Here is a 16304-nt window from a genome sequence, read left to right as displayed (position 1 = left end):
CTACAGGGACAGGCAGGGGAGAGGGAGGCTGTCTGGGCTGTGGAGGGGTAACAGTACCTGGGTGGATCACGGTGTCTGCATGCAGAATAAAAGGGAGAGACAGGCATGCTTAATATCACTGGAGATACACAGAAACATAGCTACACATGGAGCAGACAGACACTCATCACACACTAACATGGACATAAACACCCACACACACACCAGACAATACATCACCATACACACACACACTGTAGTTCTCACCAGGGAGGAGCAGTCGAACTGCAGGATGACGTGCTGAAGGAAGACCAGCAGGTGGGTTGGCCGACTCTTCACTAGCTCTATACTGGTGAAGTGACTGCTGTGGTCATCCACCGTCTGGGATGGACAGAGAGAGGGGGGGGGATTAGAAACAGTAGATATATTGAGGGAGAGGTAAGGAAAAGAGGAGGGAAGAAGGAGACAATACAGAGTGAAGGACAGATTAGATAGAGGACATTGGTGGACAGGGAATGAGGAGAAGGGTAGAGAATGGAGTATGTGAGAGGGACAGAGAGAAAGGTCAGAACAGATATGATCATTCATCAGTCTATTGTTCGCTACAGTTCATTGTCATCAGGGAGTTACTCACGGGGTCCAGATCATTCTCAAAGTCCTCATCCTCGGCCCCGATGATGCTCATGGCTGGGTTAGACCACTGAGCCCCAAACGCTCCCCACTACAGACAGAGACACAGTTAGACCACTGAGCCCCAAACGCTCCCCACTACAGACAGAGACACAGTTAGACCACTGAGCCCCAAACGCTCCCCACTACAGTCAGAGACACAGACCACTGAGCCCCAAACGCTCCCCACTACAGACAGAGACACAGTTAGACCACTGAGCCCCAAACGCTCCCCACTACAGACAGAGACACAGTTAGACCACTGAGCCCCAAACGCTCCCCCCTACAGACAGAGACACAGTTAGACCACTGAGCCCCAAACGCTCCCCACTACAGACAGAGACACAGTTAGACCACTGAGCCCCAAACGCTCCCCACTACAGACAGACACAGTTACAGTGAGGGAAAAAAGTATTTGATCCCCTGCTGATTTTGTACGTTTGCCCACTGACAAAGAAATGATCAGTCTATAATTTTAATGGTAGGTTTATTTGAACAGTGAGAGACAGAATAACAACAAAAAAATCCAGAAAAACACATGTCAAAAATTGATTTGCATTTTAATGAGGGAAATAAGTATTTGACCCCCTCTAAATCAGAAAGATTTCTGGCTCCCAGGTGTCTTTTATACAGGTAACGAGCTGAGATTAGGAGCATACTCTTAAAGGGAGTGCTCCTAATCTCAGTTTGTTACCTGTATAAAAGACACCTGTCCACAGAAGCAATCAATCAATCAGATTCCAAACTCTCCACCACGGCCAAGACAAAAGAGCTCTCCAAGAATGTCAGGTACAAGATTGTAGACCTACACAAGGCTGGAATGGGCTACAAGACCATCGCCAAGCAGCTTGGGGAGAAGGTGACAACAGTTGGTACGATTATTCGCAAATGGAAGAAACACAAAAGAACTGTCAATCTCCCTCGGCCTGGGGCTCCATACAAGATCTCACCTCGTGGAGTTGCAATGATCATGAGAACGATGAGGAATCAGCCCAGAACTACACGGGAGGATCTTGTCAATGATCTCAAGGCAGCTGGGACCATAGTACCAAGAAAACAACTGGTAACACACTACGCCGTGAAGGACTGAAATCCTGCAGCACCCGCAAGGTCCCTCTGCTCAAGAAAGCACATATACATGCCCGTCTGAAGTTTGCCAATGAACATCTGAATGATTCAGAGGACAACTGGGTGAAAGTGTTGTGGTCAGATGAGACCAAAATGGAGCTCTTTGGCATCAACTCAACTCGCCGTGTTTGGAGGAGGAGGAATGCTGCCTATGACCCCAAGAACACCATCCCCACCGTCAAACATGGAGGTGGAAACATTATGCTTTGGGGGTGTTTTTCTGCTAAGGGGACAGGACAACTTAACCGCATCAAAGGGACGATGGACGGGGCCAGGTACCATCAAATCTTGGGTGAGAACCTCCTTCCCTCAGCCAGGGCATTGAAAATGGGTCGTGGATGGGTATTCCAGCATGACAATGACCCAAAACACACGGCCAAGGCAACAAAGGAGTGGCTCAAGAAGAAGCACAATAAGGTCCTGGAGTGGCCTAGCCAGTCTCCAGACCTTAATCCCATAGAAAATCTGTGGAGGGAGCTGAAGGTTCGAGTTGCCAAACGTCAGCCTCGAAACCTTAATGACTTGGAGAAGATCTGCAAAGAGGAGTGGGACAAAATCCCTCCTGAGATGTGTGCAAACCTGGTGGCCAACTACAAGAAACATCTGACCTCTGTGATTGCCAACAAAGGTTTTGCCACCAAGTACTAAGTCATGTTTTGCAGAGGGGTCAAATACTTATTTCCCTCATTACAATGCAAATCAATTTATAACATTTTTGACATGCGTTTTTCTGGATTTTTTGTTGTTATTCTGTCTCTCACTGTTCAAATAAACCTATCATTAAAATTATAGACTGATCATTTCTTTGTCATTGGGCAAACGTACAAAATCAGCAGGGGATCAAATACTTTTTTCCCCTCACTGTAGACCACTGAGCCCCAAACGCTCCCCACTACAGACAGAGACACAGTTAGACCACTGAGCCCCAAACGCTCCCCACTACAGACAGAGACACAGTTAGACCACTGTGCCCCAAACGCTCCCCCCTACAGACAGAGACACAGTTAGACCACTGAGCCCCAAACGCTCCCCACTACAGACAGAGACACAGTTAGACCACTGAGCCCCAAACGCTCCCCACTACAGACAGAGACACAGTTAGACCACTGAGCCCCAAACGCTCCCCACTACAGACAGAGACGCAGTTAGACCACTGAGCCCCAAACGCTCCCCACTACAGACAGAGTAGATCTGGGACAATAAACAGAAAATTATCGACACCGACCATACCGATCACTTATTGCCGGCATTTTGCTGATATCGGTCATTACAATAAGTAGCCTATACTAGAGAAATGAAGTTTGAAATGAAATAAGTTTGCTAATGTGGGTGATAATGGGACAATTTTTAAACTGTGGTGCACATTAATGTTATAAACTTATAGTTCTATTTATTATTATCGCACCAATTCAGGCAACTAATTGCGATGTGGAGTTTTGGCACCATGAGGAGACAGAAAAGAGAGAGAGGACATTACATCATCTGACACCACCACAACCTGCTGAGTGACACTACGAAAGTCAACCCACACCGACCTCGGCCTCACCCACCACACACACACTTACATTCAAGAAGGATATATATATATATATATATATATATTGCTAACCCATGGGTAGGCGACCCTGGTCCTGGAGTGCCGCAGGCACTTCATGGTTTTGGTTTAACTGACCTGGTCGACCAGGTGTGTTGATTTTAGCCAATCACTGAACTGATCAATTAGGTCAGTTGGTCAGGTGTGGTGCCTAGTTGGGACAAAATCCTGCAGCACCTGCGGCACTCCAGGAACAGGGTTGCCGACCCCTGGCCTAGCCTATAGGACCCCATAATTATACTACTAAAGCCTTGTTCACACTGCAGGCACCTGCATATTTAGCTAAAAGAAATCCAGGTTAGCAGGCAATATTAACCAGGTGAAATTGTGTCATTTTGCGTTCATTGCACACAGAGTCAGGGTATTTGCAACAGTTTGGGCCGCCTGGCTCGTTGCGAACTAATTTGCCAGAATTTTACGTAATTATGACATAACATTGAAGGTTGTGCAATGTAACTGGAATATTTAGACTTAGGGATGCCACCCGTTAGATAAAATACGGAACGGTTCCGTATTTCACTGACAAGAAAAACGTTTTGATTTCGAGATGATAGTTTCCGGATTCGACCATATTAATGACTTAAGGCTCGTATTTCTGTGTGTTATTATGTTATAATTAAGTCTATGATTTGATAGAGCAGTCTGACTGAGCGATGGTAGGCAGCAGCAGGCTCGTAAGCGTTCATTCAAACAGCACTTTCGTGCGTTTGCCAGCAGCCCTTCGCAATGCATTGCGCTGTTAATGACTTCAAGCTCATCAACTCCCAAGATTAGGCTGGTGTAACCGATGTGAAATGGCTAGCTAGTTAGCCGGGTGCATGCTAATAGCGTTTCAAACGTCACTCGCTCTGAGACTTGGAGTAGTTTTTCCCCTTGCTCTACATGGGTAACGCTGCTTCGAGGGTGGCTGTTGTCGATGTGTTCCTGGTTCGAGCCCAGGTAGGAGCGAGGAGAGGGACGGAAGCTATACTGTTACACTGGCAATACTAAAGTGCCTATAAGAACATCCAATAGTCAAAGGTATATGAAATACAAATCGTATAGAGATAAATAGTCCTATAATAACTACAACCTAAAACTTCTTACCTGGGAATATAGAAAACTCATGTTAAAAGGAACCACCAGCTTTCATATGTTCTCATGTTCTGAGCAAGGAACTTAAACGTTAGTTTTTTTACATGGCACATATTGCACTTTTACTTTCTTCTCCAACACTTTGTTTTTGCATTATTTAAACCAAATTGAACATGTTTCATTATTTATTTGAGGCTAAATTGATTTTATTGATGTATTATATTAAGTTAAAATAAGTGTTCATTCAGTATTGTTGTAATTGTCATTATTACAAATAAATACATGTAAAAAAATAAAATAATTATAATAATAATAATAAAAAATAAAAAAATGTAAAAAAAAAAATCGTCCGATTAATCGGTAGCCGTTTTTTTTGGGGGGTCCTCCAATATTCGGTATCGGCGTTGAAAAATCAGAATCGGTCGACCTCTAGTTAAAAGTGACCAAATCAGATGTGTGTTCAGACAGCAGTCATTAGCTGACACGGCCAAGCTAGTTGTCATAGTAACCACTGGTGTGTGGCAGTGGTGTAGCAAAGATTTTTATAACTAAACCAAGATAGACCACAGCCTGTCGTTTCAAATGGAAACAAATGAGTCAGGGTGGGCAGAACAAGCAAGGAGGTGGGCAGGGCAGAGCCAAGCACAAGCTAGCGAGATCCTATTGGCCCGTTCTAGCATACATTTGCACATTTCCATTATGGAATGCCTACTCTGAAGTGTGCAATAACTCAATTCACCTTTTCACTTGTTCTAAGCAATGCCATTTTTTTTTACTTTAGCAAAGGGTAAAGTCTAGACAACTTTGTCCACAAGAGATTATAGTTTTGGGAACAGGAAACTGTATTGAGATCAAAGGTTTAATCAATGAGAAAATGTGCAGAATGTCGGCCAAAATCCATCTCGTTCCACCTTCTCCCACTGCCGGCCACTGGGCTTCCTCTCACCGCCATTATTGGTAGTGAGTGGGAACGCCAAGTGGATGCTTCACATTTATACATCCGGTGAAATATCTTCCTCATTGTTCTATCTGTGGGTGTACGCTGACTGGTGGTGGTGCTTGTGTTTCCTCTCACTCAGAAGTTATGTATCAAGTTAAAGTGACAATGCCTGCCATGGACGTTTCCCAGTTGCTTTGAATGTTCCAAAATCATAGTGTAAGAACACTTAAAGCCTCAAAGGATAAGACGGTCCAGCTTTCAAAAGGAGTCCTTTTTGGCTAGCCACAGCAGTCAACTAACTAGCTAGGTAGCTGTTAGCTTTCTAGCACATTCACTAATTTGCTTGTCAAACTGTCAAGATATGTCAAATAACTTGAGGGCAAATAAATCAGATTTGACTGTTCAGACAAGTCGCATAGCACCTACGAAGGTGGTTTGAAATGTGGCTTGAAACATCTGATTCCATCTGCCTTTTGGCTGTTGAAATTGCAAGAAAAATAACAGATTCGAATTAGATGTGACTGAAATCCACATTTTTGGCATAAGGAGTTGGGGGAGGGGTTAATTTCACTGCACCTATCCTGTGTATATGACAATTAAACATTATTTTATTTAGGGAGGGGCTAAACTCTGGTTAGGGAGGGGGGGGTCCCGTGTGGCTCAGTTGGTAGAGCATGGTGTTTGCAACGCCAGGGTTGTGGGTTCGATTCCCACGTGGGACCAGTATGGAGAAAAAAATGTATGAAATGTATGCATTCACTACTGTAAGTCGCTCTGGAGGGGGGTAAACTCTGGTTAGGGCCTTTGCTTGCTTATCACGACAGGTCATTACTGACGCAATTGACTGCAAGAAAATAAAAAAGGGGCCAATTTAAATTCTCCAATCAATGTTTGGAGAATGGCTAAATATCTAGCGCCATTAAAATCCTGGAGTGTTTGACTAATTAAGTAGAATCAAGGTGCTTTCTGCAAATCACAAATTCTTCTTCCTCCAGGCTCCTCTGAAACATTTAGATTTGGGATCGTAGCTTGGAGGGAGTTAGAAAGGGGGATAAATATACAAACAGTTGGACATGCCTTGCCAAAACCCAGTTTACAGCTGAGCATTCAACAAAGTTTAACTAAGCCTGAGCCAATAACGCCCTGAGGGAGATGGGTCCCCGTGAGAACTCACAACAGTCAGCGACGGCTAGGCCTGTCCAGAAACAACCCCCAAACCTTGAACTCTACCGCTAGACCCTAGGTTACACCTTCAGTATTTGCAGATCTGTAGACTGTAGGAATGGAATACGCTACACCAGCAATAACTTATGCAATAACTTCTTTAGGCGCCTGTGTGTGAATGAGGATGTGAGCGGGTGGGTGTGGGCCTGTGAAAGTGTAAAACACATTTTGTAGAAAGAGTTCAGCGTATCTACATGACTGAGGCGCGATAGCAGCAAATGTGTTGGGTTTGAGAGTGAGGTTAGGTAAGTGACAGAGACTAAAATAGCACATTGTCTTGTAAGGAGAAGTGGTGTTGCTGGTATGAGTTCAGAGGCTATAGAGGTCAAGGAGAGATGGAAAAATAGAGTTGGAGGAGTAGAGAACATGTGGTCATTCACGGTCATGTGTAGAGGTAAGTAAACCAGGGAACTGAGTGGAATGCACAAACACATGCACAAAGTAGGGTGAAATAATCCCACACACCAGTTGGTAAACCTTCCCCTCAGCACCACACATACCGACCGCTGTTGTTAGTAGCCTGAATCAACCAATGCCTGGGCTGCAATTACAGTAATCTTGTTCACCACACACTTCTGTCCAATTAGCCTGGGGACGAGGTGACATGTAAAGTAACACCGCTGCAGCAGCCCATCATTTACCCGACCGTACAGTTACATCACCATGGCTACCACAGAGGCTGAACGTACTGCTGCCTGGTGGAACTATGACATACTGTCACATGAAGTAGTATCCACTCCAGTGCAGACAGTGTTGGGATACTATAGCTTCAATCTGAGAGGGTCCCTTCTACTCTCCTCTCCTGACATACTGAACATTCCACAGCATGGCACCAGACTACACCAGTCTCTTCCCCTTCTCATCTCCTTGACTTCTCGTCCCCTTCCCTTCTCATCCCGATACATGAAAAGGGCTGGATGGGGCTGTTCTGACAGTGAGGAAAGGAGAGAAACTAATTACAGACTATTGGGACGTGACTTGGTGAGGAAAGGAGACAAGGAGAGGAAGTTTATTCAGGCCATTATTGGGACGTGGCCCAGAAGAGCCCTGGAGCTCCTGAGGCAGCTGTGCTACTCCTCCCACGCTCCTCTCCCCCTCCCCTTTCGTCACATTCCAAGGATAATTAGTTAGGTGTCAGCTGGCATCAATCTATTGATAGCTATCAGGCATACATGCCTCTGTACTTGGGTGTTTCTGTGTGTTAATGTGCAGGGGAGGGCTTGTGTGTGCATCTATTATAAAGCACCTGTTACAACTCCTAAACTTAGCAAAAAAAGAAACGTCACTTTTTCAAGACCCTGTCTTTCAAAGATGATTCGTAAAAATCCAAATAACTTCACAGATCTTCACTGTAAAGGGTTTAAACACTGTTTCCCCATGCTTGTTCAATGAACCATAAACAATTAATGAACATGCATCTGTGGAACAGTCGTTAAGACACTAATAGCTTACAGACCGTAGGCAATTAAGGTCACAGTTATGAAAACTTAGGACACTAAAGAGGCCTTTCTATTGACTCTGAAAAACACCAAAATAAAGATGCCCAGGGTCCCTGCTCATCTGCGTGAACGTGCCTTAGGCATGAGGACTGCAGATGTGGCCAGGGCAATAAATTGCAATGTCCGTACTGCGAGACGCCTAAGACAGCGCAGTGGCAGACCACGTGTAACAACACTGGTACAGGATCGGTACATCCGAACATCACACCTGCAGGACAGGTACAGGATGGGAACAACAACTGCCCCAGTTACACCAGGAACGCACAATCCCTCCATCAGTGCTCAGACTGTCCACAATAGGCTGAGAGAGGCTGGACTGGGGGCTTGTAGGCCTGTTGTAGGACAGGGCCTCACTAGACATCACCGGCAACAACGTCACCTATGGGCACAACCCCACCGTTACTGGACCAGACTGGACTGGCAAAAAGTGCTCTTCACTGACGAGTCACGGTTTTCTCTCACCGGGGTGATGGTCAGATTCGCGTTAATCGTCGAAGGAATGAGCGTTACACCGAGGCCTGAACACTGGAGCGGGATCGCTTTGGAGGTGGAGGGTGCGTCATGGTCTGGGGCGGTGTGTCACAGCATCATCAGACTGAGCTTGTTGTCATTGCAAACAATCTCAACGCTGTGCGTTACAGGGAAGACATCCTCCTCCCTTATGTGGTACCCTTCCTGCAGGCTCATCCTGACATGACCCTCCAGCATGACAATGCCACCAGCCATACTGCTCGTTCTGTACGTGATTTCCTGCAAGACAGGAATGTCAGTGTTCTGCCATGGCCAGCGAAGAGCCCGGATCTCAATTCCATTGAGCACGTCTGGGACCTGTTGGATCGGAGGGTGAGGGTCATTCCCCCCAGAAATGTCTGGGAACTTGCAGGTGCCTTGGTGGAAGAGTGGGGTAACATCTCACAGCAAGAACTGTCAAATCTGGTGCAGTCCATGAGGAGGAGATGCACTGCAGTACTTAATGCAGCTGGTGGCCACACCAGATACTGACTGTTACTTTTGATTTTGACCCCCCCTTTGTTCAGGGACACATTATTCAATTTCTGTTAGTCACATGTCTGTGGAACTTGTTCAGTTTATGTCTCAGTTGTTTGATCTTATGTTCATACAAATATTTACACGTTAAGTTTGCTGAAAATAAACGCAGTTGACAGTGAGAGGACTTTTATTTTTTTGCTGAGTTTATCTCCATTTTCACTTGAAACACATTCATATTATATGGTTATTCAACATGTTTTGTTTTACAGCATTTCTTAGTTCCACCAGGCAGGTAGGTCAGTGTGAGAGAGTTGTATTAATAATCACTGAGTCACTGTTACACCAGCTCTAGCACCAAGACCACAATCCCCATTGTGTAACCGTTTGAGCAAACAAACACCCACCGTGTCACCATTTACACAACCAATAAGAACGCAGGACACTGAGGGGCCAAACGATGACCTCACCCCACTGTGAGCTTCTTCACTGTCCATGATACCTTCACTGTCCATGATACCTGTCAATCAAGTTTCTTCAATGACAGTCACATTACAGTGACTGTCAGTCAGAGCAGTTTGTGTCAGCCAGTCAGAATCAGAATAGGAAGCATCATAGAAATTCTAGTTATATGGTGCCTGCCAATCCCAGTAAGAGTAGAGCATCACAGACCGCTGGAGTTTAGATAATGTCAACAGAGCCAACTGGTACAACACTTTAGAGGGATGAAGCCTTAGACAGACCCTTATGCAGTGGTGGAAAAAGGACTCAATTGTCATACTTGAGTAAAAGTAAAGATACCTTAATAGAAAACGACTCAAGTACAAGTCACCCAGTAAAATACTACTTGAGTAAAAGTCTAAAAGTATTTCATTTTAAATATACTTAAGAATCAAAAGTAAAACTATAAATAATTTCAAATTCCTTATATTAATTTTCTTGTTTTTTTTATTTACGCGTAGCCAAGGGCACACTACAACACGCCGACATAATTTACAAACGAAGCATTTGTGTTGAGTGAGTCCGCCAGGGCAGAGGCAGTTGGGATGAGCAGAGACCTTCTCTGTTTAGTGTGTGAATCGAACCATTTTCCTGTCAAAATGTAACGAGTACTTTTGGGTGTCAGGGGAAAAGTATGGAGTAAAAAGTACATTATTTTCTTTAGGAATGTAGTGGAATAAAAGTAAAAGTTGACAAAAATATAAATAGTAAAGTAGATACCCCAAAACACGACTTAAGTAGCACTTTGAAGTATTTTTACTTATCTACTTTACACCACTGCCCTTATGTGACTGGTGAGAGTCATATAGTACAGTAAAAATAAAAGCAACAAAGAGAAGGAGGGTTCTACAGTATCTATCAATCATAGAAGCCAGTCTTTCATCCCATCTGAAAACATAAAGTAGGTGCATTTCTAAGTACCAAACATTCATTCATTGTGTCAGCTAAGGTCACTCTTCACCCCAAACACCCGGTCCCGCACAATAGCCTGTTTCCGGTCTCCTGTGCCACTAAGACAGCATGGCCCTGAAATAGAACAGAGCCCTAATGGAAGCTAGCTGTGTCTGTGCTCTTTTTATCTGGCCTTCTCATCAGACAAGGCTTCATTGCACTGAATGAGTCCTGGCTTCTCTGGGGTCCTATGGCCCTGGCCGGGCTCCGAGGGGGTGTCCCCAGAGGCGCCTGAGTAGAAAGGGAGCGGGAGGCACACAGACAGGAAGTGGGTGTAATTTCCTCAGGAAACGATCAGAGCCATTTCCTGTTCGACCTGTCCGCAAGAGTCATGTCGAGAGATCGAGAGAGCGAAAGAGAAGACGAGAGAGAGAGGATGAGAAAGAGGGGAGGAGGGATGAGGAGAGGATAGAGGAGTGATGGTGTACAAAATGAGAAAGAGAGAAAGCAAGCTAGAAAGAGGAAGGATGGAGCATGGCAGAGGGGAACAAGGTCAGGGGTAAAATTAAGAAATGACACCCTTCTCTTTACTTGAACTGTGCTCATCACCTCTGTCGCTCAGAAAAGGAAGTTGGCAAATACTTCATGAACGAAATCAACCAAGGAAAGATGATTGAGAAACAGAGAGAGTCGAGGACACGTGGGTAAAACTGAGATATGGTGTGAGAAGCACAGTGAGGCCCTAGTACTGCTCACTGCCATCATGTGTGCGGGGGTGTGCGGATCAAATCAAATGTTATTTGTCACATGCTTCATAAACAACAGGTGTAGACTAACAGTGAAATGCTTACTTAGGGGCCCTTCCCGACATTGCTTACTTACAGGCCATTAATTAACCCAACAAAAATACAATGTGTGTGGTGTGTTGGGCAATGCAGGGACTGAAGTGTGAAATTCCTGGGCTAACTCAGGTTAATGAAGGATAATCATTCATAGCTGACAACTGTTGCAACACCACTGTGGTCAACCCATTTACATCAACACTGCAGATTACACACCACAGTCCAGAGTAGATACATTGATGTTCCAACTGCAAGTGAGATTAGGGATTAAATACAGTTGAAGTCAGAAGTTTACATACACCTTAGCCAAACACATTTACTTCATTTTTCACAATTCCTGACATTTAATCCTAGTAAAAATTCCCTGTTTTAGGTCAGTTAGGATCACCACTTTATTTCAAGAATGTGGAAAGTCAGAATAACAGCAGAGAGATTTATTTATTTCATCACATTCCCAGTGGGTCAGAAGTTAACATACAATCAATTAGTATTTGGTAGCATTGCCTTTAAATTGTTTAACTTGGGTCAAACGTTTCAGGTAGCCTTCCACAAGCTTCCCAAAATAAGTTGGGTGAATTTTGGCCCATTCCTCCCGACAGAGCTGGTGTAACTGAGTCAGGTTTGTAGGCCTCCTTGCTCGCACACACTTTTTCAGTTCTGGCCACACATTTTCTATAGGATTGAGGTCAGGGCTTTGTGATGGCCACTCCAATACCTTGACTTTGTTGTCCTTAAGCCATTTTGCCACAACTTTGGAAGCATGCTTGGGGTCATTGTCCATTTGGAAGACCCATTTGCGACCAAGCTTTAACTTCCTGACTGATGTCTTGAGATGTTGCTTCAATATATCCACATACTGTTCCGTCCTCATGATGCCATCTATTTTGTGAAGTGCACCAGTCCCTCCTGCAGCAAAGCACCCCCACAACATGATGCTGCCACCCCCGTGCTTCACGGTTGGGATGGTGTTCTTCAGCTTGCAAGCATCCCCCTTTTCCCTCCAAATATAACAATGGTCATTATGGCCAAACAGTTCTATTTTTGTTTCATCAGACCAGAGGACATTTCTCCAAAAAGTACAATCTTTGTCCCCATGTCCAGTTGCAAACTGTAGTCTGGCTTTTTTATGGCGGGTTTGGAGCAGTGGCTTCTTCCTTGCTGAGCGGCCTTTCAGGTTATGTTGATATAGGACTCGTTTTACTGTGGTAATAGATACATTTGTACCTGTTTCCTCCAGCATCTTCACAAGGTCCTTTGCTGTTGTTCTGGGATTGATTTGCATTTTTCACACAAAGTACGTTCATCTCTAGGAGACAGAACACGTCTCCTTCCTGTGCAATATGATGGCTGCGTGGTCCCATGGTGTTTATACTTGCGTACTACTGTTTGTACAGATGAACGTGGTACAGGCATTTGGAAATTGCTCCCAAGGATGAACCAAACTTGTGATGGTCTACAATTTTTTTTCTGAGGTCTTGGCTGATTTCTTTTGATTTTCCTATGATGTCAAGCAAAGAGGCACTGAGTTTGAAAGTAGGCCTTGAAATACATCCACAGGTACACCTCCAATTGACTCAAATGATGTCACTTAGCCTATCAGAAGCTTCTAAAGCCATGACATAGTTTTCTGGAATTTTCCAAGCTGTTTAAAGGCACAGTCAACTTAGTGTATGTACACTTCTGACCCACTGGAATTGTGATACAGTGAATTATAAGTGAAATTATCTGTCTGTAAACAATTGTTGGAAAAATGAATTGTGTCATGCACAAAGTAGATGTCTTAACCGACTTGCCAAAACTATAGTTTGTTAACAAGAAATTTGTGGAGTGGTTGAAAAACAAGTTTTAATGACTCCAATCTAAGTGTATGTAAACTTCTGACTTCAACTGTAGGTACAAAAATTACCCCAAATTAGTCATACATATATACAACAGTACATTTGTTTACATAGCAGAAAGTAGTATTGGGTAAACAAAGATTGTCATTCACAATTCAACATACTGTAATAGCAGACTCTGGACCTAAATGGATGTTCCAAAAGAGAGAGATCTAAGACAGAAGAAAGAACCAAGAGAGGCAAAGAGATGAGAATGAAAGAGTAAAAGGAGAGAAGAGAGAGAGAAGTGTCAGGAGGATGTGTGATGGAGGGAGGGGAACAGCTACGCTGAAAGTGGTGTGAATATGCCCTCATACCACATCCTCTCTATCCATCCCTCTTACAGTCTGCTTCTCTCGCTCTCTTCCTTCCCTCCCCGTACTCTCTTCTCCCCTCTCTCTCCACCTTCAAATCAATCTCAATCGCCAAGTTGCAGTTGTAAATGAGAACTCGTTCTCAACTGCACTACCTGGTTAAATAAAGGTGAACTAAAATAAAAAAATAAATCTTGGTTGTTATGGCCACTCCAATACAGCCAAGCCACTCATGACCAGAACAGTAGAGCCAATTACGTCATTTAACAGCCATTACGCACTGGCTAACATAAGACTAGCAACTCAAAACGTCCTCACCCCTAGAACACCAGTGGTGTGTTAAATCCCCTGCATCTCTTTCTGTCCCGATTTCCTATCCATTAGAGCCAAAATATACTTCCATACCCCTGACAACTCCTTGGCATTACTTTCCCTACCCCCTATTTTTCTCTTGCTCTCCATGTAAGTGGTCACTGTTTCATGCTTCATGGAAACATTGGATAGACGAGGGCCAATTGACTGGCACGGATTGGGTTCGCAGTGAGCCTCCTGCCTCTTTAACTGGTTCCAAATGTGTGTGTGTGTGTGTGTGTGTTGGTGTGTCTGGATAGTAGGGTAATTGCGCAGGCCAAACACAGAGGCCTTTGATTACCATTTGGGTCGTGGAGAAATGTTTTCATTCATTCAGAAGGGATGTATGTGTAAGGGGTGTGTGTGTGTGTGTGTGTGTGTGTGTGTGTGTGTGTGTGTGTATATGCATGTGTTGGCAGGACACGTTTTACCACCCCTATGTCCAGCGGTGGCTGATGATGACTTGAGGACTGCAGCACATAAAGCAGCTATGTCCGGCCAGAGTGTTGGAAGAGCTTTCCCAGAACCCCAATCTGGGCTGGCTCTGAACATGGAGGTAGCAATACCGCCGCCCAACAGACACGCCCCTCCATGACGGTACGGCCCACATAACGCACCAACCATGCAACACAGTCCTGCTGCATTCATATCCTCCATCTTAACTTAGCTCTATTACCGAGGCACCATAAACCACATACTGCAGATAGCATCATTATTGGGCATTTCTGTTAAATTTCCCAGTGAAAATGGCCTAATAATTAATATCTTCAGATTTAGTCATACAGCTCTGTCTCCCCCTTTTCTAACCAGACTTTTAGAAAATAATGTGTATACAACTCATTCAGAGCTGTAAATGTTAAGATAGTGTCGTGTCCTAACCCCTCTCGTTGTTTACATTAGTAACCTCATCAGCCCTGCTGCACTGTCAACATGGAGGGGTAATTTGAGGCTGCTTGTTCTCGTGATGGTGGTGTGTGTCTAAACCTCCACTCTTGTTCAAGTCCCACTTCTTGCAAGTTATCCCACCCACCCCTATCCCTCTCTCTCCAGCCATCCATCCCCAAGAGTAAACACAGTCCATGAAGCCCAGTCTTTTCCACCCTGACCCAGGGAATGAAAGAGCTCCTTCTCTCCCTCCGGTTCTCGACCAGTCTGACTCACATTCTGACTGAGGGGCAGAGCTGTTTCCATGTCACACCTGTCTGTATGTCTGCCAGCCAACACAAGAGAGACACAAACACAAGGCCTAATACAAAGACATAATACACACAGACAACTGTATACCACATACAGTATGTACAAATAGACTGTGCACACACACACACACACACACACACACACACACACACACACACACACACCCTCTTCTCCTCCCTACTACACACACCTCTTCTCCTCCCTACTAAAAGACTCAATCAGGGCTTGGGGATGTCACCACTTTGCACACATCTCCTTCACACATGTTCAGTTCCATTCCCCCGCCTCTACATAGTGTATCAGAGGACAGTGGGTTTGTCCTGGACTGTTCTGAACTACATGGCTGTGCTACAGGGCAGACACAGCACACTGAGACAGGAGAGAGAGATAAGCACTTCTACTGTACAAGCTGACAGTAAACCAGAGCTACCTGTTTTCACCTGAGAATACCCTGAGCTAGGCTAACTGAGAACCATCCCCCACCCTGCCGTTACGATCTCCACTTATTACAAATACACGGCTCATTTAACTGTCGTCTGGAATGCACACTAGGCTAATGGCAAACGGACATACAGTACGCACACACTGATGAACACACACGGTTCTTGGTTAGAAGATGCTCAGCTTCATCTTGCTCAAGGCCAGGATTAGTGCTGCTGCTTTCAGATCCTTCCGTCATGCCAGGGAGACCCAGGACGGCATAGCGCGCACACACACACGAGAGAGTGGCACTCTTCATTACACTTGATTAACATAAGAATCTGCACTGCAGATTACTCTACTCAACATGCCTTTATAGCTAAACTGAACAGCTGACATGTTGAGATGTTTCTTTTCTAAACCAGACATAGTAGTCCTATAGGGAATCCCTAGTAGTTGCCCCTTTGTCCAGAGGGACAGCCCCCTGGCTGTTGCATTGTGGGTAAGCGGCTATATTCTACCATCTGCTGGTTGTCTGGTCGTAACGCTCTGGCCTAGTTACTGAGCTCAGTGTACCTCAGCTGTAACTACACTAGGCCTAAACAAGCACTGGGATTCCTCTATTAATGCCCTGAGAGAATAGGATTGTGTACCTGAGAGAATAGGATTGTGTACCTGAGAGAATAGGATTGTGTACCTGAGAGAACAGGATTGTGTACCTGAGAGAACAGGATTGTGTACCTGAGAGAACAGGATTGTGTACCTGAGAGAACAGGATTGTGTACCTGAGAGAATAGGATTGTGTACCTGAGAGAAC

At 44.7% G+C, this 16304-nt stretch overlaps 1 protein-coding gene across 1 annotated transcript in view; it reads right to left on the bottom strand.

Moving 5' to 3' along the window:
• The window catches only part of LOC106595078 (rho guanine nucleotide exchange factor 1), a 51564-nt gene that overhangs the window by 27297 nt on the left and 7963 nt on the right, over positions 1-16304 (bottom strand). Inside the window, 2 exon segments of the mRNA XM_045712925.1 lie at positions 247-360; positions 614-700. Coding sequence (XP_045568881.1) covers positions 247-360; positions 614-664 — 165 coding nt within the window. The 5' untranslated portion in view covers positions 665-700.

Source organism: Salmo salar, chromosome ssa02 (genome assembly GCF_905237065.1).
Source record: "Salmo salar chromosome ssa02, Ssal_v3.1, whole genome shotgun sequence".
Taxonomy (NCBI): Eukaryota; Metazoa; Chordata; class Actinopteri; order Salmoniformes; family Salmonidae; genus Salmo; species Salmo salar.
This window is presented reverse-complemented; position numbering and strand designations above follow the sequence as displayed.